Raw genomic sequence first — 25,582 nt, 5'->3', positions numbered from 1 at the left:
CACAGTGGCTAAACGGGGGCTCTGGACGGGTGCGAGGGTCTGGTAACCCCTCCACCTTCAATTAATTACCACTAAACTACGACTGAAATATATAACTAATAAGCTTGTGCCGGAGGCCCCGGGGGAACATGCGTCTATGACGTTTCCTGGCCTAACCCCAATTGACGGAGCCAGGAGATTGAATCTCTACCCTCGGGGCTCCTCCAGAAACAACGAAAAGCCACTACGGAGGGCCACGTGGAATGTTCGAACGCTCACTGCGGAGGAGAGGCTGCCACTCCTCTGTCGGGAGCTGGACCTGTACCGCCTGGATCTCTGTGGCATTCAGGAGGTCCGGTGGACCGGTTCTGGCTCCTGCCAGTCATGAGGGGTGGACAGTCCTCTACTCGGGGCAGCAGACTGCCAAACAACAGGGTGTGGCGCTTCTTTTGAACAAAAGAATGAAGGGGGCGTGGGAGCGTGGCGGTGAGGTGTGGGAAGTTGTAAGCCCCAGGCTACTTTGGGCTCGCCTTCCCATCAACCAGAGGTGAGGAATGGTGGTCGTGGTTACTTATGCCCCCACTGAAGACGACCATCCGTGGAGGGATGCAGGCAAAGCCGATGAGTCAGATGCCTTCTATGACCTGTCACAGGTGCTGGCTAAAGTGGCCCCTCGGGATAGTCATCTTGTTGGGTGACTTCAATGCCCGAGTTGGTCATGATGCTGGCACCTGGTCTGAAGTGATTGGAGGGCATGGGCCAGATCAGCTCAATAACAACGGTAGGAGGCTGCTAGATTTTTGTGCAACCCATGGGCTTGTAATTACCAACACACTGTTCCGGCATCTGCGCATCCACACAACATCATGGATGCATGCCGGGTCCAAGCAAGAACATCTGCTGGACTACATAGTGACGGACCAGCGAATGCGAGCCTATGTCCTTGACACCAGGACCTACCGTGGAGCTGATCTGCCCTCTGACCATCGACTAGTCATCTGTAAGATGCATCTGCCATTCTTCCACTCCGGTGGTGGGTGTACACCCAGGACCCCATTCCAACCTAAAGTGGCCTGGTCTCAGTTATCTGATGAAAGTTGCAAGTGAGAATTTCATCATCGCTTGCGGCTGGGGTTGGCATCGTCCCCCACTCCTCCTGATGTCGAGGGTAAATGGGCGAGGTTTAGGACTGTGACTCATGCAGCTGCAATGGCTGCTTTGGGTACGCGGTTCAGACCTCCCCAGAGACCCTGGCTGACAGAGGAGGTGTTCAGGATGGTTGAGAAAAAGCGACAGGCCAACTGTCATCGGCTACAGAATCCCACGTCAGAGAATGAGGAGGCTTACCGCAGCCTTCGCTCGGAGGTTCGGAGAGCCGTGAGGCGCTGCTAGGATGGGTGGTGGTCGCGGGTTGCTGAGGAGATGGAGTCTGCCTCAGTGGCCCACGATCACAAATCTCTATTTAACTCCATCAAAAAGTAATCTGCAGCACCACACCTATTACCATCATGAGGGGAAAAAACGGTGATCCAATCTCCGACCCCCAGGAACAGGTTTGCAGATTTGCTGAGCATTTCTGTGAGGTCCTGGGGGAGGGAAAATCCCTCAGCCAGGAAAACATTGTGGCACAAAGTGAGGATGACCCTGCTGAGGCTGCGGTGCCTCAAATATTGGAAGAAGTCACCCCCTGTGAGTGGCTGGCTGAGGTGCCATCTGTTGAGGAAGTACTGAAGGCGATCCGGAGTCTGAGACCAGGAAAGGCAGCGGGCAGAGATGATCTCCCAAGCGAAATGCTGAGGGACGGTGGCGTTTGTGCACAGACTGCCCTATATGACATCATAACAACGGTCTGGGCCGCTGGACAGGTTCCGCAGGATTGGAAGGATGCCCTGGTGGTCCCCCTCTTTAAGAAGGGGGACCACACAGGGGGACCACACAGACTGTAACAACTACAGGGGCATCTCACTCCTCAGTGTGCCGGGAAAGGTCCTGGCAAGGATTATTCAGCATCGCCTTGCCAGGCACGCTGAGGAGAGGCTTGCGGAGCCCCAATGCGGTTTCAGGAAAGGGCGGTCCTGCACAGATGCCATTTTCTGTCCTTCTGCTACAGCAGAGGTGTAGGGAATTCCAACAAGACCTACATCTCTGCTTTATTGACCTGGTCAAGGCCTATGATACCATCAGTAGGTCTGGGCTCTGGGTCGTTCTTCGTGCTTTTGGAGTACCTGACCCTCTGCTCACAATCATTAAGGACCTTCATGATCGTGAGCGGGCCCGGGTAAAACTACGTGGCCGGGAGTCAGAGCCATTCCCTGTACACCTTGGGGTGCAACAGGGATGCCCTCTGGCTCCCACATTATTTAACATCTATTTTGACCACGTAGTTCGTGAAGCCTTCAATAGCTGTACCGGGGAAATCTCCATTTGGTACAGATATAATGGGAGGCTGATCAATGCCCCGGGTGCGGTCAAGGGATGGCTCCTTATTGCTCAAATACGTTATGTATGCCGATGATCAGGTAATTGCCGCTAACTCAGAGGAGGAATTGGAGGCGCTGATGGTGAACCTGGAGCGTGCCACTAAGAGATGGGGCCTTACCATAAGTCCCACCAAAACTAAGCACCTGCCTGGGTATTTTGTACCATCGGACACTCCACCCCCACAACTCCCAATCGGTGATGGGGCAGTTGTGTAGAGAGTGGAGAATTTCCCATACCTGGGTAGTGTGCTTATGACTGGCTCCAGTTTAACAGCAGAGGCCTCACTCCGAATCAGTCGAGCGGCAATATCTTTTCATCGGTTGCGTAACGCTGTGTGGAAGTTACCTGGTCTGTCGCTCCGCACTAAGCTTCAGGTCTTCTCGGCCACGGTCATTCCCTCCCTTCTCTACGCTTGCGAAACGTGGACCCCCCTAATGGAACATCTTCGCCGGTTAGAAACATTTAGGCTGGCCTGCCTACGATCCATCCTCGGTTTAACCAGACTGGATTGTGTGAGGAGCTCACAAATCCTTGAAAGATCTGGGCAAGGTCCCATCGGTGAGCTCCTCCGGCAGGCAAGGCTGCGATGGCTGGGTCATGTAGCCCGCATGCCCAGCCAACGCATGCCGAAACAGCTTTTGTTCGGCCGGATTGAGGGGGCTAAGTGGGCGCGGCACGGGCTAGAGAAGAGATGGAGTGATGTGGTACAGGAGGACGTGGAGCTGAGTGGACTTGCCGATGACTGGTACCAGCGGTGTCAAGATCGACCTCTGTGGAGGAGGCTCGTGAAGGATGCTACTGGGCAGTTGGAGGTAGTCGCCCTCCAACAACAACGGAGGGCGGAGGTGCGACGCTCACAACAATGAGCGGAGCGCCGGGTGGCTAAAGCACAGCAGGTTGGCACAGTAGGGGGCACAGGTGGTGCAGCAGCCAGTCATCTCAGTCAGTCGACCCGTGGCACCTGGGTCTGCCCCGTGACCTCCTGCTAGCGGGCGTTCGACACTTCACGTGGCCTCAGGGTGCACATGGCCTGGCACAAGCGTCGTGGTGACGTCACCGCCACTTAGTGGCGAATGGCGGTTATTGTTGTTGTGTGTCTATGTGTGTGTGAGCGTCAATGTGTGTGTGTGTCTGTGTGTGTGTCTATGTCTGTGTGTCTATGTCTGTGTGAGTGTCTGTGTGTGTCTATGTCTGTGTGAGTGTCTGTGTGTGTGTGAGTGTCTCTGTGTGTGTCTATGTGTGTGTCTATGTGTGTGTGAGTGTCTGGGTGTGTCTATGTGTGTGTGAGTGTCTGGGTGTGTCTATGTGTGTGTGTGTCTGCCTGTGTGTCTATGTCTGTGTGTTTATGTCTGTGTGAGTGTCTGTGTGTGTGTGCGGAGCAGTAGTGTAGCGGTTCGCGCACTGCGCTGCGAACCTGGCCACCCGGGTTCGATTCCCGCTCACGGCCAACACCAGTGACGATTATCTGAACCGGTCCTGGGCCTCCTCTAGGTCGACTCAGCCTCAACTGAGTACCTGGTCCGATGTGTAAACATTGCCACTGGGAAGACAAAGGCGACCGGGGTGGTGTTGGCCACGCACCCTCTCCCCTCTCATGTCACTCTACTTCCACACACTCTTACCTCTCCCCACTCATCTCACTCTACTCACCTCCGTACACTCGTCTCCATCTCCCCTCTCATCTCACTCTGCTCAAATTTCTCTCCGCCACATACTCATCCCACAAGTCAGTTTACGCAACTGACAAAGTGAATTGGAAACACGGTCATCGCACAGCCTATGCACTGCACTGGTTTCTACTGCGAATATCTGGGAAGGGCACAGGTGTGGTGTTAGTTACCCAGATCCCACATCTGAAAAACACAGAAACCAAAGAACAGCGTAACACTTTTGTATTTGTCAACTGTTTTATTCCAAAATCAGGACAGAAATAACTTATATTTGGAAAAACAAAACTCGAACACCTTCAGAATCCGTGTTTTTTAGGCTTGTCAAAATGACTGTCAACCCCTAGATCATTACACGTGGGTTTGAACCATGGAGAGACCACGTACTGTAATGGCAAAACAAGAATCTTGGGTGCAGCAAGTTGGAATGTCTCAACCTGGTCAACAATGACCGTCCAAAGAAATAACCATCATGATGAAAAGTTTATCTCGCAATTTTATTTACGTCCAAAGGCCTGATGACTGAATATGTGATGATAAATACCGTGCATGTAATGAAACATCGGTTCACTGATCAAACACATTTCTTACACTCACCATACCTGCAACGGATTGTAAGCATCAAAATTATGATATATGAAGAGTACTGTATACGCATATCATATGCTGTTGTACGTATGCTCATTTTGTATACATAACTGCAAATGAGGCATACAAACGAGAGAAAATGGCAACACAAATTAGTCAACAAAACGATTGACTTTTTAAAATGAATCGTAGCCCCAAGTAATGATAATTCATTGAAACAGTGGGAATGATTAACTTTACATGGCTCAAATATCGGTGTTAACTTCACATGTCATGAACGGCTGGAGGCTTTGTGGTTGTTGATGAGAGAAGTCCACTTATCGTAAAAGAAAGAAAGGATTGTGATAAAAAGGGGATAATTTTTATACCGATGCCTGCAGCAATTTCTGTGATGAAAAGGAATCACGCTTCTCTTTGAGGATTCATGCCGACAGTACATTCGGGAAATGGTTGGTGTTAAACAAGGACCACTGTATGTTATTTACAGCCCTTTGTCAATTCGCTGCTGGATAAGGGTCTCTCCGCATTGTGTAGGTCATAGGGATCAGCTGACCATACTTCGCCACGATGGCCTATGTGGTTTGGAGTAAGAGCATGGCGCAAGACCAATCAATATTTCACTGCACCAATGTTAGCCGTGACCGGGAATCACACTCGTGGGATTCATAGCGCAATACACGAACCACTGCACCACTGAATCGAGCATGGATGAATCTATTATGGTTTTTTTGCAAATAATACGTGTTACAAGCGGGCTACTGGGGCAAATTGTACAAACCAAACGATACACAAGTACAGTAACAATACAAACACGATGCGAAACTAAGACCGATTCTTCAATCAAATAGTGAACCCCGAATTATGACAGTTCATCAAATCATTACATGCCGATTCAAAACAGATGACATTTGAAATGCTGAACTTGTGTCTTCTCATCACAAGTTTTGGAAATGCCGGTTGAGATGCTCCAAGGGAAGTGGTGGTCCAGACCGTGTTTACAGATCACGGTGGGATTTCTTACCAACTTTCTCATAGTCCTTCCCTCGCTGCCTCCTCATGTAGTTCACAAAGTCGGATTCCTGGAAACCAAACAGAAGCAGGGCTTAAATACACACACTGAATATCCAGTGTGTGACTGTGGCTGCGTGTCTCGTGTGCAAAGGGTGCTACGGAAAATAATACCAAAATACCATATTTTCCAGATTATGATGCACATCCCCCCCCCTGTATTTTAAAGCGAAGGCTGAGGGTGTGTCTTATGGTATGGTAGGTGTGTGATTCTCCATATGTATAACTTTATTGTCGCCTGTCACAAGTTTTCGGTGCATCTGGCTTTCCCTGAGCATTAAATAATCTAGAGAATACAAGGGTAAAAAACTACATCAGAAATGCAATAATCTGTATTGATATGGGGGGATCAAATCGCGGATTCTGTAAGTTGTGGTGCAGATTATTTTGAGTTCTGCTGTAATGACGAGAATGATGATCTTGACGGACACTGAAAATGATATGTAACTTATATATTTTTTTATGCTTAAGCATCCGTTTAGCTCCTGCACGAGCCGATTTCATTATACCATCTACTCTTTTTTATTAAGCGGTTGGATGATTTAGTGGTTAGCAAGCTCACCAGTGACCCATATTTTATACTGTACAGCCCTTTTGCCAACCCACTGCAGGATGAAGGCTTTCCCATGTTGTGTCAGTGACAGACGTTATTTGACCATACTTAACTGTGCTGGAAAGTTTCAGGTTGGTGAAGCAAGTACCTAAGACCTATACACACATCACTCGCAAATGATATTGGCCAGGAATCAAACTCAGGATGCCAGGCTCATAAAAAAGAGCGCTAACCAATGTGCCAGTACTCTCCAACAGATATTTAGGGGGGAATTGATCATTTACGTCAATTTCTATTCTATTGAGTACATTTTCACAGTTGTGCAGTACAGGTCTCTGATGCATTTTTGTAACATCGTTTTGTTCATCATGATGTCTGACGTTTTGGGAGGTTCTTCAGAAAAGGAAAGACGCTGTGAGCACCTGGAGCTTAACATTGGGCATCGTGCTTAACACGCAGTACGAGCCAAAAATATATCGGAGAGCAATGTTTTGTTCTGTATGAATTCTATTGGCCATTTTATAGATGATGTGATATAGTTATAACTTGGTTCACTCACCCCACGTGGGCCAGTGTAGCGTTCCAGTGCCCGGCCATAGGAGTAATAGCGGAATGTGGGGTACTCCTGCACGCCTTCCTGCCCACAGATCTCAGAATTCCCTGCCTTACTGCAGTCAATGGCACCTAAACCCATCTGAAAAAAAACAGCATAGAAACACACCATCCAGCATGGTTATAACACGAGGGGACTGATAAAAGAAATACGGCTAAAATTATCACCATCAGAATTGTTGGATGTTCTACCAGGAAACATGATTAGCTGGTCGCCCTTCCCTCCCTCTGTCGACTCTGCCCACTTTTAAATAACCACGCCCTTTTAATCACTAGCCCCCACCAACATAGTGAGTGGTCCCCTTGCTCATAGGCTCTGCCTAGGTCATTCAAAGTGGGGTATTTTATTTAGGATGGAAACCCCCCCAAAAAATTCCCATAATATTACAAAGCTCACCTTTCTATCCTCCTTTAATTGTTCAGCAGCTCCTGTAAAGTGCAGCATGGCTTGCTGAGAGTGTGGGCACCCTAAATCGTTGCATACACACAAACAGAATAGGCATCCAAACACAGACATATGTTATACATCAGGGCATAGCTATGGAGTGTATAGACAATGTAACTGCAGCAGGGCCCACGGAGCAGAAAAGCTCAGGCACCGGGCTATAAAGAGGTGGGGACATTGGGCTGGGGGCCCCATTTCATTCCTTGCAGTAGGGACCATGTCAACCACGATCCTTTGGCAGGGTGAGGAGCTGACATGCACGTTCATCCGTGCATGTCAATGTTGGTAAGCGAGCCGATGGACAGCTTCAGGGGTAGCCCGGTGGATATCTGAAACGCTGCCAGTGAATGATTACAGCGGGGGGGCAGTGTTGTTACGATGTAGTCCATGATTTTAGATTCAATTGTTTCAAGTTTATTTTGTTTAACCAGGAGAAGAACTCGAGACTAGGATGAGTCACATTTGCAAGAGTGACATGGGCCACCAAAATTATAAAAAGCACAAATAAAAATAAGGTACAGCCACGAAGCAAATAGAAAACATGACTAAAAGAACCGTGCCACAAGAGAGAATGAAAACAGTGCACAAACACAAATCAATGCCAAGTAAAAAAAACTCACTGCAGTGCAAGTCATCTTAGGAAGATTATCCTGAGACTGATCATAGTCCCACTTTGCTGTATAATTCAAGTGTCCCTTGGTGTAGGAGACAGCCACATCTGCCGTGTGACCAAGCATTGTCATTTTTTTCGTGTGTTTAGTTTGTTGTCCTTACCCCGCACCTCCGATTAGCACGGTTGGCAACATATCGTGCGAAATAAGTTCAACATACAGACATACATACACACACCCCTGGGCGCATTTCCAGGCCTGCGTGTGAGTTTCTGTTAATGCAGGACCATTATTCCCCTTCTCAATTGCTACCTTTCTTTATGCTTGTGGTATATAGACCTCTTTTTAAAAAAAATCCTACACTGGCTATAAATATTGACAATGGCCTGTTTATAGTGTATGGAACTTACAGAGTTTACAATGCTCTCAGCAAAGTTACATGTGTGAGCACTGTGCACTTTGCAGTACTTTGAAATTGGCATAAAAACTTCACTTGGCCTAAAGTTATTACTGGGGAGACAGCACTGGCCCTGACAGACAGTCTTTATAGGCTACACGGGGGATCTTAGTAACTCCGGGGGATCTTAGTAACTCACATGGCACGTAGAACATGACAAGTGCATGCTTAGTCTTCTTGAGGAAGTCTCGGAGGTCTCGGCTGGTTAGGTGATGCACACTGCTAGGCCGCTGTTCCCAAGGCAACTCTGAGCTCTGTGGGTCTTGAGGGCTGCCCAGAGGCACAAACACATACAACAACAGCCATTTGCCACCAAGTGGTGGTGACCTCACCCCGGCACTTGTGCCAGGCTAGGTTGCACACTAAAATAAATACATACGCATGCACGCGCACACATATATTCATGTACAAATGCATACATGCGCACACAAAGACAAATATCCCCCGTATAGTCTTAACATCCTGTTGGGGCAAGTGCTGTAAGCAAATAGCACCGATATAAGCCAACAAAGCACACGAGGAGGTAGATACGTTGGTTGTAAGCAGGAATCGAACTCGGGTTCTGGGTTCGAAGCGCAGTGCGCTATCCACTGTGCCACTGCTCCCCACAAATGCACGTACATAAAGACATGCGCACACACAGACATAACAAATCCACATACAAATACATGCACACACGCGTATAGACACAATGTGCACACACACACACAATACGATCAATACTTGCCTGGCGCGCAGCCACACTGGGAAAGTTGGGGGTGTCCTACTAGCAAATGGTTCCCGGTGAATAACAAGTAAATTACAGATATGATCGGCCAAGGTCCACCCAACTGGCCAGCTAAGACGGGTTCTATGGCACTAAAAGTATACTAAATATAGACATATTCTTGGTTCTTTCGGTAAAGTCACGTAGAAGGGAAATAATAAAATAATAAAAATAAAACATTATACAAATTCTCATGAAACGTTGTAAGAATTTTTTATTATGTTTTATTGTTATTCTTTTTATTATTTCCCTTCTACGTGACTTTACCGAAAGAACCAAGAATATGAATCCCTGCAGTCACGAAAGCTTTACATCGAAATTTAAATGTAGACAACTACTGCAATGGCCACTCACCCAATATTTAGCCTGCTGTGCGTGCGCTCCTGTATATATAAAGGGAACGTCATCACCATATTCAGAAGGTATTTCACTTGGTCAAAGGAATAAATATGCAACCTCAAGACCATGACTTTTGTCCTAAGTTTTTGTGCGTGTCTTAGCCATAACTATAAATTGCAAGGGGTGTCCAAACACCAACGACACCAACAGTGGCTGCACCTTCTGCGTCTAGATCTCTCCCACGTAAAATCAGATGATAGGAGTTTGTTAAACAGTGCAGTGTGTGACGCTCACTTGCGCAGGAAGGTGAGCAGGGTGTTGCGGTCATGGGACATGGGCAGGTTGTAGAGAGGACGGCCCTCGTGGAAGTAGTAGAGGCTGGGCAGGGTCGTGACCCCATAGGCCTCAACTAGGCCCACTTCCGTCGCTCCATCCACAGCTGCCAACACCCCAGGGCTCTGCAGTCACACAGGGGGTGAAACATACAGAGAACCCGTCATCTATTTACAATTACTGGGTATCCGTCATGATGTAATGGATAAACGCACTAGCCTTCCAGTCCAGACAGCGTCAGTTCGATTCCACCTCCAGATGCAGTAGTTGAAGCGACAGGATCTCCGTTTACTCACGTCAGGTCTTGGATTCAAGATGGCAGCAGCCGCCTCATACTCGGGACGAACCTTCCTGCTCACGGGACACCCTGTGAGAGAGAGGTGGGGTGATTAGGCCCGGAGAACTCAGGTCGCGGACGGGCCTCCGATGCTGTTTTCACCACTCATGCCTCTGGCAGAGGGGTAAGGTGATGAGGACTGATGCAGCGCATGATGGTCGGGGAATATGGTGATGGAGAGGGGTAGTGACATGGGCGTGCAGTAGCATGAACGCACAGTTGCCCGTAGAGGTTAGCGGTCCGAGTATTCGTCCCATGACGTTATTAAAAAAAAAGAGTAGGCCATGTGTGCTGGCATAACAGTCCAAATTTGCCGCATTTGAAAACCACTCACAAATGATCTTATTCGGAAAAAGCCACATGGCAATTATTACCCCCTAGAGTTGACAGACGGACAAGTGGATGGACAGAATCACTGCGTAAACACTTTCAACCTCAGTTGAAAAAATACAAAAAAAGTCAAAGACGAACTGTGTGATTGTTCAAACGAAGTAAGGGCCATTGGTAACCGTGAGTCACTGATGGAAATCCCACTCTCCAACAGCGAGGGAGAGTTTACCTACACAATCACAACTTGATTTTCCCACAAAGTGGTCCTCACGTTTATTCATCACAGACGCTCGACGGGCCACCACCACGTCAACCACCGTGTGGATTGAGCCCTGGCATTACGGACATTGGGCTAAGCGCTACGGGGGTGGCGGGGAGGGGGGGTATTGGGAGTAGTGGGCCGAGGGCGCTGTGATGGGAGGGCGCTTGACTCACAGGGCGCGTAGAAGAGAACCAGCGTAGAGGGATGCGTGCCCAGGAAGGGGCCAAAGGTGCTCGCGGTCAGGTGGTGCACAAGAGTGTCGGGGTCCTGCGACCAGGGCACCATTTCCGCAGGGGGACGTGGGGGCCGTGGGCTGCAAGGGGGACAAAAAAAACCCCAATATCATCGTTATCATCATCATCATCATATTAATGACCATCATCATTGTTGTCATTGTTATAATCTTTGTCCTTGTAATTATCATCGCCATTATGTATTTTATGGTTCTCATCATTATCAACATATTTACTCTCATTACCTCCATCAGCGTGATCATTGTCATCATCACTGTGATGCTAACGCTGCAAATAACTGGGCAAAGATGCACTACCCATTACTTATACATTATATACATTTCACTGTTTACAAAACCCTTAGTACTGAACAAAACGAAATTAATTAAAAACCCAAACTTAGACGCACACTACTGTACTTGTTTTCCTGTTGTGCAATTACATGAGAGAAGTGTAAATAGAAGAATCCAGAAAGGGCAAAAGATGTGGACTTGGGCACGTTCTCAGAGGAGAAAGCTTAACGAAGGAAGATTTCGAAGGATGTCTGGAAAAGATTCCAAGATAATTAAAAACAAAGCTACTACTTGATGACGTGAAGGAAATAGTGGGTATACATTAACATGAAGAAGAGAGCTCACGATTGGCAAGAATGGAGGTGAGTTTGAGGAAAGATCTGCCATCTGGCAAAAGACTAAAGAGAAAATTATTTATGGAAGCCTCGGATTGTGTGTAATAATAATGTAGTTTATGAAGCGACTTTCGTAAAGAATCTCTACGTGCTGTACAAGACACAGCAGCAGCAAACTCTTGGCATAAAAATAACCTGTGAAACGAAAAAACCATAAAAATGTCAAAATAAAATGTTTTAAGCAAATATACATTTGATGAATTAACTAGGAGTTGAATAAATAGAAGAGTATACATGCGGCTTTGAAAATGTTCACAGACTCAGAGATCCTGACCTCTCATGGGAGAGAGTTCCAGGGTCTGGAGGCTAGACGCAAAAAAATCTCTCGGTCGCCCATCGACAGGAGCCTCTGTGACCTGAGAACGCAGAGAAGATCTGCATCCCTAGATCTTAATGGGACCCTGAGGGGACTTTGTTGGTTTCAGTGTGTCGCTGATGTAGGTGCGTAGGGTGGGTTGAACTTACTTTAGGAGCCACGACACTATGTCCTGCTTGGTCGCTTGATAGTTCTCGAAGTTGAAGAGATGTCTGCCCTTCCTAGTGGTCGCAAGTTGCCAAGGATATCACATCCAGTTGGGACAGAGGGTGGGTCGTAACGGAAACATACGGCAACAAAGACATGTGATTACTTTACTGGGCAAAATTAAACTACGGTCCTTTAAAATGTGTGCGCGAGTGTGGGGTGTTGTGTTGGTTAGCGCACATCACTGGGCAGATCTGTACTGGCGATCCTGATACAGGGCCCAAAATACAGTTTCCAATGTAGCCATGTTGGTATCGCAGGTATCACCCCTATACCAAGTACTGTTTTAGCAGCAGTACTTCGGTATAGTATTTGGAATGATGATGATGACACCTTGTAGCCATTTGAAAATCCGCTTCTGGATGATGATGAACTCCACAGGTCATGGAGGTTTATGCTCACAATTCATCATGTGTCTGATGGGATGCGGCTGGTGGGATGTGTTAGTGAAATATGACAAAGCGTTGGGGTTGTTTGATGATACTTCACCATGCTGCTCATTGTAGGTTGGCGAAAGGATTGCTAAGGACTGGTACAGATATCACTTGGCAATGGTGTTATACGTGGGCCATGTAATAAAAGTGAAATCACTGGGTCTATCGTGAACGTTACATTGCTGTGTTCATTTCTTGTGAAATATCAAAACTCCTCTCATCTGCAACCAATTTAGTCGCAAAATCCTCACTCAATATAGGCGAAAGTTGGGTATCCTGTGATGCGGAAGTCTTGCTTGATGCCGTCAAACTCTGGGGCGTGCAGATTCATGCCAGCCAGCACCTGCACAACCACACATGGATGACGTTAAGCCTGGCTTCCATCAAAATGTCTAGCAAGGAAGAAAAATCATCTTTACGCGTGGATTCTGTATTGGCCTGTGGACCCTGGTGCAGTTGCACCGCCTGCACACTCGATAGCTACACCAATGGTGTGTGCATATATGCCTATGTACATACATAGGTGTTTGTGTGTAAAACAAAGGGCAGTGGTGTTGTAGTTAGCGTGCTACGCTACGAGACCAGCGACCCGAGTTCGATTTCCGCTCACGGCGAACACCAGTGGCGATTATTTGAACTGGGTCTCCCCGAGGTCAACTCAGTGTCAAATGAGTACCTGGTGCACTGTCTAAACATCGTCACTAGGGAGACAAAGACGGCCAGGCGTGGTGCTGGCCAGCCACCCCCGTCGTGTGTCGTGCCGGCCTTCATAGGTGCTCGCAAGCAGCGTGTGCTATTCAGGGGATCTTTTGTCTTGTGTGTGTTTGAGTAGCTTACGTGCGTTTCTTTAAGCTCCGTGGCTGCTTCCTGGAAAGCCGGCATCAAAGTCTTGCAAACGCCACACCCTGCCAAGGGACAAATTAGGCTAATGTGGTGCATCAGGCAAGGTGTGGGGCTAGGCATAAGCATCTCTTTTCTCTCACCTCACTATATCTCTATTTTGAATATAGTATACATTTATATCTCACTATTGCGCATAACATCTGACTATATGTCTTGTCATATATATTAACCGCAACAATGCTCGTGATTATTATTTATCAGACTTAAAACTTTTGTGACTGCAGGAATTCATATTCTTGGTTCTTTCGGTAAAGTCACGCAGATATAATTTTTTTGTATTTGTTTTTGATCTACGTAACTTTACCGTAAGGACCAAGAATATAATTTATCACATAATTTTGAGCCAAACTCAGACCCACTCCTAACAGAGAGGGTTCTTGCCTACAAATATCCGGCACTTCACCAGCATTGATTTAAGCTAACATTGAATGTTGATGAGACACTGGATGTCAAAACTGCTCCAGAGTTCGCTTGTGTTGAAACAACACTGCAGAAATTATGCACTCCCAGAAGGCAGTGTGGCTGACGGGATAGGTTAAGAAATTACGTAAGTTTTATCTTTCTCATGAGGAGGGACAGATGTGGAAGAGAGGAAATGTCTGCTTAATTATCTTGTGTCAGTTAAGAAGTTGAAGACAATACTATATCATAACATGAAAATTTCCTGGGAGGGAAACACAACATATTTTGAATACATGTAAAATGAGACACTCACATGGAGCGTAAAACATGATGAAAATGGGCCTCGCTTCATTCTTGACCAGCGTGCGAAACTCCTGCAGAAGCAAGACAAAAATTATATGCCAGATTTTAATTGAAATCAGTGTCAATGTATTTTGTATGCACAACCTTCCCGTAACAACCCCCCAAAGGTGATCCATAAACACGAGTTGTGTGGGATGTGTGACTTTGGAGTGTGCGATGCTCTCGTGTGTGACCTTCGTCCATATTTAGTCAAAATCAGGTGCAACCCCCAAGGGGGGAAGGAGGCTTGCACATGGTTACACAGAGTCCACACCTGGTCAGTTGTGAGGTGTTTGACGTCTCTGGCACTAGGGCTGTCTTCCCAGAGCGGAGCTCCAAGCGGGTCACGTAGAAAAGCAGTCATGGACTAGAAGAACACACGGACGCGTACACAGATATCCCCCATTAAGGTAAGTGAACAATATGTCTCCTTGATATATCTGTCTCTCCACGCAAATAAGTATTTCCTACACAACCCATCTGCCTGCTGTCCGGGAGTGAATAATTTCAGCAGAATCGATTCAGCGCAAACAAACTCTGGACCGCTTTTTTGACATACAATGTCTCATGAGCAGAGTCAGGCATGCTGGAATCCATGCTGGCCAACTGCATGTGCAAGATGTTAAAGGGAAGGGGGGACCTCTCTAATATGTGAGTCCTAGCTCCACCGCAAAATTCGACAATGCACAATTCAAAATAATAATTTGCGTCCATCGTCGTGGACAACATAAATAACGATGAGCTGCAAACTCTGTCGGGATAAGTGATGAGAGTGAGCACCTATTTAGGTTGGCATGGTAACAGTAGCGCAGGTGGTGTGGGCAAAAAAAACACGCATGCAAACCTGCCCTCTATTCTCCAGGACTGATGTTCACACACCCTGCACCGGGTACCCTTATGCATGTGTAGTGACAGAGAATTTGCTCTGTAGCAGCATAGCGCTGGCTGCTGGCGGGGAAGGGGATCTGCGGTTTACAGCAGCCCTGACAGCAGCAGGCCACGTGATACACCAGAGGGGGATCCAGGGGAAAGGTCACGGAAGGGACACACCAGGAACCCGCGGGTAGGTTCTAGAAAGGGGGCGTGGCCAGGGGCGGAGCCAGGCCACGCTGACAGTATAAGAGGGGCCCCGAGAGGGGACCTTGGGGCTGGGGGGGATCCCCATAGTGCTGCTGCTGGAGTCTTCACCGTCGTCTCTGTCTTCACCATCTCGGCGTCGCCAGTTAGGCAGTCTACCAGCTGTCCTGACTGGGAACCGTAGTGGACTATAGACGGATTGTTTGGAAGTGTTAACCCGTTGGTGCGTGTTAATAATCAGAGCGCCTCCAACCCCTAGTGTCTCCGATTCAGTCACTACATTTGTAATGCCCTTTTTTCAATCCACTGAGGGCCTCCCCACACCATGTGGGTTGTGGGGCTTATTTCACCATACTTCACTTCTCTGATCAGTGTGAGTTTGGGAAGGCATGCAGCATAGACACGACGGGGGGGGGGGCATTGAAGCAAAGCACAACTATTTATTTTGCTGCATTGCCCCCTGATGTCCATCACATAGCCCCTTGGCCTTAGAATAACCTGTTTGTGCATGGTGGTCACGCAACCAAGCATTATCCAAGCTCAACACTGTATAGCTTAAGAGGCCTGGTACATTCCATGCGATTTGGTCACAGACTGTTACTCGGTACTCATTCTAGGTTAATCGATCAAACGAAGGTTCTGCCCAGGTGCAGATATCAAGTTCAACTAGTAGTATGTGTGGCCAGAAACCAAAAACTAGATTTCCAAAGCTGTAGTGCATTGAATTTAAAGTACTCTATACTACCCATCCATACGGATAAATAAATCCCCTTTAACACAAATGCGAAGCGCTTATTTAGACCAGCACAGCACATGAGGGGGATGGTGTGGCCAGAAAAACGTCCAGCCGCCTCTGTCTCTCCAGTGTTGATGTTTACACACCGCACCAGCTGCTCAATCAAGGATGAGTCAACTTAGAGGAGGCCCAGGTGGAAGGTTTTACTGGTCGGTGCTTCACCTTAAAAGTCTCCGGTCGTGTATACTCAATGTGGAACGCGCCATCCCTGTTAACAAGATGCAAGAGAGACATTAGCTTTGTGAGTGATGACCGCCTTATATTGAACCAAGTGAAGAAGCCAGTCTGATTCACGATCTCATTCGCAAGGGACACCAGGTAAGGATTGGTAGGCGCTTGCCTGGGATCAAATCGCTCTCGTTGTGCCTAATTTTGTCAGATCTTGGAAGCTAAGAAGGAAACCATTAGCTTGGTACAGTCCGTGGATGGGAAACATCCTGTGACAACCAGGGGCTGTAGGCTTGGCATCCATGTCTAGAAGGTGACTACAGAAAGAGATTCAGGAATCCCTTTGTAACTGTTCAAAATCCAATCTGTTAAATACAATGAGTGGGATTGGATAGGAAACGCCATAGTTAGAAGGGATGATGGTATAATATGTTAACTTTCTGACCCACCCCTACTGGACATCTGTGAAAAATAAATGTATAGCTCATCAGATTCCTCCAGTATAAATTAATATGATTATGAAGAATAATTGCAGAGTGGCAGCCAAGTAATGGAACATGTGTGAGAGGATGTCCTCTGATATGAGCTCGTGTGTCGGTGCTAGGTGAATTATTATATCTCAGGATCATGACAGATGGCTTCAGTTTGATGAGGCCTTCATCCAGCAGTGGATTGACCACGGCTATCGCTGAAAATGAATGACCACAATGGCAATTCTTTACGACCGGTGGACAGAGTGGATTTTTTTGGCAAAAAAATTCTTCGGCGATGGCACTTTTGTAGAGAAATAAAACTTTAATCATGTCTTGACAATAAGTGTAAATTGTAATGCTTGTAACGTGGTAATCCTGGTCCCCTAAATACCTGTAGTGAAGTAGTTCTACTCCATCCGCGTCAGGCGCCACCTTCATACGAGCGCAGGCCTCGGCACCACCCTCCTCCCTGCGTTATACATGCGCGTTGAGACTATATTTTTTCTTTCTTTTTTTATACAAAAATACCTTTCCGACAACGTACTTACCGAATGTTCTCAATTTTTTACGAAGCACCGTCCGCTGTCGAGTAACGTTAATACGCATAACATTGTGGTTGTAGTCCCGAGGGAACACAAGACGAGTGAACACAAGGCGAGTGAGGCAGAATGAATAATAAATGTGACCAAAATTGTGACTTTTTGAGTTGGTGTATTCCAAGGCCGTAGCCATGGACTCAACATTGGGGGGGACCACATCTTCCAGGGGGTCTGGGGGTCCCCCCCCCCCCCAGAAAAAATATAAATTGGAAAGCTAATTTCCTGCATAAAATATAAAACAAATCATTAACACATAGGATAGACGTTTTATTTATTTTTTACAATAATCTCTAATAGTGTATTGTAATACATTGCTCTGTTTTTTTCTTTTTTACCTTTTCTTGTTTGATTGTATGTAATGGCAGAGATTAGGGATTAATAAAGTACAACCATAAGCACAATCATATACAGTGAGGGAAAAAAGTATTTGATCCCCTGCTGATTTTGTACGTTTGTCCACTAACAAAGAAATGATCAGTCTATAATTTTAATGGTAGGTTTATTTGAACAGTGAGAGACAGAATAACAACAACAAAATCCAGAAAAACGCATGTCAAAAATGTTATAAATTGATTTGCATTTTAATGAGGGAAATAAGTATTTGACCCCTCTGCAAAACATAACTTAGTACTTGGTGGCAAAACCCTTGTTGGCAATCACAGAGGTCAGACGTTTCTTGTAGTTGGCCACCAGGTTTGCACACATCTCAGGAGGGATTTTGTCCCATTCCTCTTTGCAGATCTCCTCCAAGTCATTAAGGTTTCGAGGCTGACGTTTGGCAACTCGAACCTTCAGCTCCCTCCACAGATTTTCTATGGGATTAAGGTCTGGAGACTGGCTAGGCAACTCCAGGACCTTAATGTGCTTCTTCTTGAGCCACTCCTTTGTTGCCTTGGCCGTGTGTTTTGGGTCATTGTCATGCTGCAATACCCATCCACGACCCATTTTCAATGCCCTGGCTGAGGGAAGGAGGTTCTCACCCAAGATTTGACGGTACATGGCCCGTCCATCGTCCCTTTGATGCGGTGAAGTTGTCTTGTCCCCTTAGCAGAAAAACACCCCCAAAGCATAATGTTTCCACCTCCATGTTTGACGGTGGGGATGGTTTTCTTGGGGTCATAGGCAGCATTCCACCTCCTCCAAACACGGCGAGTTGAGTTGATGCCAAAGAGCTCCATTTTGGTCTCATCTGACCACAACACTTTCACCCAGTTGTCCTCTGAATCATTCAGATGTTCATTGGCAAACGTCAGATGGGCATGTATAAGTGCTTTCTTGAGCAGGGGGACCTTGCGAGCGCTGCAGGATTTCAGTCCTTCACGGCATAGTGTGTTACCAATTGTTTTCTTGGTGACTATGGTCCCAGCTGCCTTTAAATCATTGACAAGATCCTCCCATGTAGTTCTGCGCTAATTCCTTACCGTTCTCATGATCATTGCAACTCCACGAGGTGAGATCTTGCATGAAGCCCCAGGCCGAGGGAGATTGACAGTTATTTTGTGTTTCTTCCATTTGCGAATAATCGCACCAACTGTTCTTGGCAATGGTCTTGTAGCCCATTCCAGCACTTGTGTAGGTCTACAATCTTGTCCCTGACATCCTTGGAGAGCTCTTTGGTCTTGGCCATGGTGGAGAGTTTGGAATCTGATTGATTGATTGCTTCTGTGGACAGGTGTCTTTAATACAGGTAACAAGCTGAGATTAGGAGCACTCCCTTTAAGAGTGTGCTCCTAATCTCAGCTCGTTACCTATATAAAAGACACCTGGAAGCCAGTAATCTCTCTGATTGAGAGAGGGTCAAATACTTATTTCCCTCATTAAAATGCAAATCAATTTATAACATTTTTATGCGTTTTTTCTGGATTTTTTGTTGTGATTCTGTCTCTCACTGTTCAAATAAACCTACCATTAAAATTATAAACTGATCATTTCTTTGTCAGTGGGTAAACGTACAAAATCAGTAGAGGATCAAATACTTTTTCCCTCTGTAAACAGATACTCTTTTTTCACCGACGTGACTTTACCAAAAGAACCAAAGAGTATGGACCCTTGCAGTCACGAAAACTTCAAATCTAGAATATAAACAGATATCTATTTAATAGCAATATATTGGGGGGGGGGGGCATTTTGAGCATATTTGAATATTGGGGGGGATGTGTCCCTCTATATATTATAATTACGGCCTTGGTGTATTCACAACACCGCTCCGTGCACAACACAGGCGGTTTGATCACGACGACGATGACGACGTGTGACATTGTAAGCCATTACGGCCAGATAGCATTGCCACCTGTCCCGCTCCCCCCCCCCGACCCTAGGATCATCAATCTTGTAGTTTTTCCTCCCCCTCTTCTGGGAACGTTGAGATCATTCTCTTTGGTGGTGGTGGTGGTGGTGAGGGGAAGACCAAACTCGTCCAGGGATCACCTGTTTTTATTCCCACCGTATGCACGAGCGGCACCTTTTTGTCTGCAAGCCCCACGCGCGCCCTGCCCCATTCTCGTCGCGCTTTGTGTTCTCGTTGTTTTACACAGAGGGAGGTGAAATCAACGGTGACGTCAATATTCACAACTGTCATGCCCCGTCAACCCATGCGGTTTAACGCCGTTTTGTTGTACAGGCAATTTGAGTTTTCAGGTCCATATACGGCGCACGGCCGTTTAAATACGGGCAACATTTTTTTTCGTCTTTTTGCGTTTCTCCCTTGTGGTGAGACTTTGTCGGATGAACGTTGAGATTTATAAAGGCACGCGGTGACCAATAAGGTCTGAACTGGTCTGTAATAAGGTAGGGCACTGATCAGGGGTTGACAGGTATATAGTGGTGAGTGTACTGGTGAGTGTACTAGTGTTGAGTGTAGCAGTGGTGATTATCTGTGTTTCTCCCTCGTGATGGGACTTTGTAGGACGAACGTCGAGATTTATAAGGGGCACACGGGGGCGACCGACACCGTCTGAATTGGCCTGCAATAAGGTAGAGGTCACCGACGAGGGTGGCTGACAGGCCATGTCAGTCACCGCGTTCAGTCCGCAACGGACGCTCGACGTCCTCACCCGCAGTTGATCCAGGCGACGGTGGCAGCTCCAGCGACGGCGTCGGCCACTCGCTCCAGGAGGACGAGCGTATCCTGCGCCGCAAGTGCTGCCGCGTGAAGCCCGACAGGAAAGAGAAAGATCTCAGGAATAACGTAAAAAAACACACACACACACAAAGACGCGTAACTGTGTCGGCCCATGCGGATTAGCCCGTATTCTTGTGCAGGATAAAATTGGGTTTTTTTCTTCAGATCCACACGGCGTGCAGCCGTTTCAATACGGCGACAACAACAATTTCTTTGTCTATTTGTTTGTGTTTCTTCCCTCGTGATGGGACTTTTGCTGAATGAACGTTGAGATTTATGAGGGTCTGAATTGGTCTGTAATGAGGTAGGCACTGACAAAGTCCTACAAAGTCCCATCACAAGTGAGAAACACAAACAAATAGACAAAAACCTTTTTTTTTTGCCCGTATTGAAACGGCTGTACGCCGCATGGACCTGAAAACTCAATTTCCCTGCACAAGAACACGGGGTAAACCGTATAAGGTTGACAGCTTTGCCGTTGTGTGTTGGGGAGCAAGCCCGAAACTTTGTACGATTCGAATACCATGATCGTGTTCGCTGATGATTACAACAACAGCCAACTTCATCAGTACGATTAGCCAGAATTGTCATGAAACTGACAAGGGTTTTTGTTGGGTTATATCGCGATGTCGGCTGCTTTAACACTGAAGTATTGGTGGTGGTCAGGAGGTGGCAGTAAACGCATCGAGTTTCTTGAATTGATATTTGTATGGAACTGTGAGCGATGCTCACGTCATTATTATCCAATCATAGGGGCGTCGACGTATCCTATGCAAAAAGTGTCTCATTGACAGTAGCAGTAGTACTATCGTCGCAATAAGTATCATTGCTGTCGTAAAATTGTTTCTTCCCACGTGCTCTTCTGTGGGTATCTGCTGGCAATGTTTTGTCCCCACGCCTAAATGTATTGATGAAGCACTGTTAGAGCCTGCGAGGCCTGAGGTTTGGGTTGGCAGAATTCATACCTGTCAACCCCTTGTCAGTGCCCTACCTTATTACAGACCAATTCAGACCTTATTGCTCACCCCGTGCCCTTATAAATCTCAAAGTTCATCCTACAAAGTCCCATCACAAGGGAGAAACACAAACAAATAGACAAAATTTTGTTTTTTGCCCGTATTGAAACGGATGTACACCGTATAGATCTTAAAACTCATGGGTTGACAGCTCTGTAAATTCTAGATTTAAAGCTTTCGTGACTGCAAGGATCCATACTCTTTGGTTCTATTGGGTAAAGTCACGTAGGTAAAAAATAAAATAACAAAAATCACGACGTTTCGGCCACAACACAAGCGGCCTTCATCAGGTGAAGGGACGAGACTGTCTGATGAAGGCCGCTTGTGTTGTGGCCGAAACGTCGTGATTTTTGTTATTTTATTTTTTACCTACGAGCTCTGTAAATGTATTGATGAAGCGCTGTTAGACCCTCGGAGGCCTGAGTTTTGGGTTGGCAGAATGATATATTTGCATCTTCATTTTGTCAGAACATGGCATTTGCCTACATTTCTGTCAAACAGCAACAAAACCGCATCTTTCTCCCAATAGATACATCGGAACCCTTGTTGTGCTCATACCCGAACAGCTGTTTTATGATTCGTGGGGACTTCCTTTCCCAGCAGTGGGGGCAGAAGGGAAGGGCACGAACGGGTCAAGGCTGAGGCGACATCTCGGATGTTAAGTATGGAAAACTTAGCATATTCTGCGCGGAGATGCTTTAGCGGAGGGGACAGGTAATTAAAGCAGCTGCACCATAAACGGCTGTGACAAACGACGATGAAAATTCGGTAACAGTGTCCACCATTATGATGATGATGATCATAATAATGATGACGACGATGAGTTTACCCGAGGTTGCGTAGAGCACAAGGAGGTTGTTGCGAGAGCGGATGAGCTGACGCAAGCTCTGAATGTCGGTCACTTTCTCCACGGCGGATGCGTTGGCGGGCTCGACGCTGTGAGAGAGAACCTGCGTGTTTTGGGGAGGGTTTGTTTTAGGGTGAGGAGAACAGAGCTCGGTGAGACCATGTGTGGGGGGGAGGGGGAAATAGGAAAAAACACTTTTCAGTAAGCACCGCAGATGCGCTGCAGCGGCATTTTCTGTCTTCTGCTTTTACGCTGACACTTTTGTATAAATATTTAGCTCGTAACATGCGGCTACAATTTTTGTTTCTCTTTAAAACTGTATTCACGCAAACATCTGTAACTGAGCCGTATATATTGCACAGCACGTAAGGTCTCTTAAGACTGGTAACTGGTAGCAGGTTTTTTTTCCGCTTCTGATTCATGCTCAAAGAATCGATTTTAGAGTAAATGATGATTTGATTAATTCCTCCCCCTACGTTCTACTGCCCCTGGAGAAACAATCGCAATGCCAATGATGGTCATGGGGCTGAGTAGTCTGGCCTCAGATTTTGAACTCAGAACCATCATGACTGCTCTCGTGCCTTAACAACTGAACTTTGTTCAATTCATATAGACTAGACCACAATTGATAGAAAATTAACTATTAAAGGCTGTTTAATATTGCATAACTGCAGATATGACATAGAGCTTGTTTGAATCGCGAATAGATCAAATCGTGCATACTGTATTCATCCATAAAAAAAGTTTTATTGGGTTAGATCGCGTAAATATATAAATGTGTCGTTAAACCCGCGACCACCCGACACAGCCAACTAGTAAGTAAGGTTGTCACCCTTGTCACCCTTGACAATTCGTCACTAGTACAGCACACCGGTGTGTTGGAGAGCCAAGCCACAACATTTACAATCTGAATACTGTATTCAGCTTTGCAAGTTCTAATTTGTATGGATATCCACAGACCTGCATCTGGACTTCAGTGGTCCATTGGTGTCAGATTTGAACTCGAGCTCTGTCCGTACCTGTCCACCCCATTTACCTCCTCCCCTCGATGGTTATGTGCCTACTTAATCTCATCGAGACGACGGGGACCTTTTAGACTGACGACGAATGCCATCTCCTTGCTGTAGTCGAAACATCTCACCTCCTGAACATCTTTCCGTGAAGGAGAGCCGCATAGCTCATCGCATTCTTCCAGGTTCAAATAATAAAAAAAATTCTGATTCAAGTGTTAAATTAAAAATACTGGCGTGCCACAACCTGTTGCCGTGTCTACTAATTATTCCCAGCCACCATACGTGTATTCATCAGATTTCACGAGGGTTGGATTCGGCCTGTACTTAAATGGAAAGCCACCGAAAAGGGTATATTGTTCTATAGGTATTGGCATAAGCATCAAATGGAATCTCCCTCTGCAAGAGGCTCAGTAAGATCACTCCTCCCTGAGATGAAGTACTAGACAACCTCTCTTCAGGGCACAATGGGATACTATTTGTCTACCTGGGCTTGATAGGAGACCCCTCCCCTTAGTTCAAGCAGAATGCTACAGGTCTGTAATTGAGGGCTAATATTATAATAATAATGAAGGATAACTGCACGAATTTCAGCGGCTCCTTTGGCACTTCAGGCATTAAATAGCTGAAGAAGCTCTCGGGCACGCGGAGTGAAACGTCGGACATCGTGCCGGACAACACGCGGTCCCAGCCCGAAGGGGCATTTGGAGAGCTACCACAGCACAACCGCGAATCCCAACGCAGCAGAAAACCCATCCCTCTGTGCGTCCACTCACCGGGAGGAAGCAGCACAGCAGCAGCAGCAGCAGCCGCCGCCGTTCTCTCCAGCTGCTTCTGGGTCTGTGAGACGTGGCCATGTCTTTCGTTTGCTCGTCCGATCGTCCTCCGGTCACAGGTGCCCACGCAGGCCTCCGGGCGGGTGTGGGCGGATGTGGGAGGGTCGATTGCACGTACGCACGTTGAACTTCTGTCGCACCGTACGCGGCCAACCGCGCTGAATCGGAGCTGCGGGGGAAGGACCAGAAACTAAACACAAAAAAGCAGTTTTGCATAAATGAGTTTTCAATCGAGGTTTAAAAGTGCATAGCTCCAGTGGCTTCCGAATATCGGAAGGAAGAGCGGTTCCAGACGGCCGCAGAAGCGCATCCGAAAGCGCACGATGCGGTGACCGTCTTTGTTCGATGGCTGGCCAAAACCGCTTGCGCAGATGATCGACGTTCGCGTGATTGTGGGGCCTCTTGGGCCGGTGGGCGCGTGGAGGTTGGTGGTCCTTAATTTTTTTGACAGTCGTCTTGTGTCTCCTTGGAGATAGAGAGAGCGAGCGCTTTGCCGACATTTCACGTGTCGCTATCGACCATGTCCGACCCGACCATCCACACCACCCCCAAACAGCATCCACCCTGGCCCAGGCACAGTGGTACATTCTACCATTGCAGTGGAGTTGGGGAATGGAACTATGCAAGTTAACACTATGGTGGAGGGGGGGGGGGGGCTTTAAGGATGCGTTATTGACTTGGGACTGGTGGAGACACTTGAAGGCCGGTTAAGCTGCACGTGCCATGAAGCACTCTTGAACATCGGCATGAGAGTGCAACAGAATCCCGGATAAAGACAAATACGGTACAGGCAAAAACAGACGGACAGACAAATGAACAGAGAAACAGAGACCCACAGGCAGATAGACTGATTAAAAGAGAGAAATTCTACCAATAATACTGTAGAATGAAAAAAAGAGATAAAATTGAGATAGCTTCATGGCGAGGTGGTCTGCACGCTCACCACTGAGCCACGCTGCACAGAACAACAACTTTTATTTTATAAACCACCCAGTTTGTATTTCAGTGAATTAACAATGTTCAATCTCCTTTAAAGCAGACATCAAAGAGTCCATGATTTCAGGTGCCCAGATTGCTCAGGGGTCAGACCACTGAGCTGTCAACGCTGAGACGCTGGGTTTGTAACTGGAACATCCGTCCGTGATTAAACCGGGGTTACAAGCGTTGCATTATACATGGTCTCAGCCTCGTCACCAATGACTTTACACACACACTTGAAAACAAAGCTTTTTATCAAATTAGGATTTGTTTCCACTTAATTAAGCTAAATGATAGGTCTGAGAATT

General features: G+C 46.9%; 1 protein-coding gene across 2 annotated transcripts; it reads right to left on the bottom strand.

Annotated features, from left to right (window-relative positions):
* Window positions 1–3,658: 3,658 nt before the first annotated feature.
* LOC116948630 (protein disulfide-isomerase A5-like) lies at window positions 3,659–24,632 on the bottom strand. 2 transcript variants are annotated; one of them, XM_076071665.1, is made up of 17 exons: window positions 24,237–24,632; window positions 22,433–22,553; window positions 20,520–20,607; window positions 17,259–17,336; window positions 16,389–16,434; window positions 14,628–14,720; window positions 14,325–14,385; window positions 13,544–13,611; window positions 12,958–13,049; window positions 12,215–12,286; window positions 11,002–11,141; window positions 10,196–10,266; window positions 9,861–10,024; window positions 8,601–8,731; window positions 7,346–7,416; window positions 6,896–7,030; window positions 3,659–5,794 (listed from the first exon to the last, which is right to left on the bottom strand). In XM_076071665.1, exons 1-17 carry the CDS (start codon window positions 24,510–24,512, stop codon window positions 5,711–5,713), a joined length of 1,791 nt encoding a protein of 596 aa, XP_075927780.1. In that variant the 5' UTR covers window positions 24,513–24,632; the 3' UTR covers window positions 3,659–5,710. The 2 variants fall into 2 exon arrangements, with proteins under 2 accessions (XP_075927780.1, XP_075927779.1); XM_076071664.1 differs by lacking the exons at window positions 22,433–22,553; window positions 24,237–24,632 and having other exon boundaries at window positions 20,520–22,120.
* Window positions 24,633–25,582: the final 950 nt, after the last annotated feature.

This window comes from Petromyzon marinus, chromosome 34 (genome assembly GCF_048934315.1).
Source record: "Petromyzon marinus isolate PM22_M1 ecotype Great Lakes invasive population chromosome 34, UKy_Petmar_22M1.pri1.0, whole genome shotgun sequence".
NCBI classification, from domain to species: Eukaryota; Metazoa; Chordata; class Hyperoartia; order Petromyzontiformes; family Petromyzontidae; genus Petromyzon; species Petromyzon marinus.
This window is presented reverse-complemented; position numbering and strand designations above follow the sequence as displayed.

Excerpts from the sequence above, each read along its gene's own strand:
- LOC116948630 (XM_076071664.1), bottom strand. The coding sequence starts at position 21,178 with ATGACAATTCTGGCTAATCGTACTGATGAAGTTGGCTGTTGTTGTAAT. Across the intron at positions 11,142-12,214 it reads ATAGTGTCGTGGCTCCTAAA|CCCACGGCCCCCACGTCCCC; the intron begins GTAAGTTCAACC and ends TCCCCCTTGCAG. Across the intron at positions 10,025-10,195 it reads TCTTGAATCCAAGACCTGAC|AGCCCTGGGGTGTTGGCAGC; the intron begins GTGAGTAAACGG and ends GTGTGACTGCAG.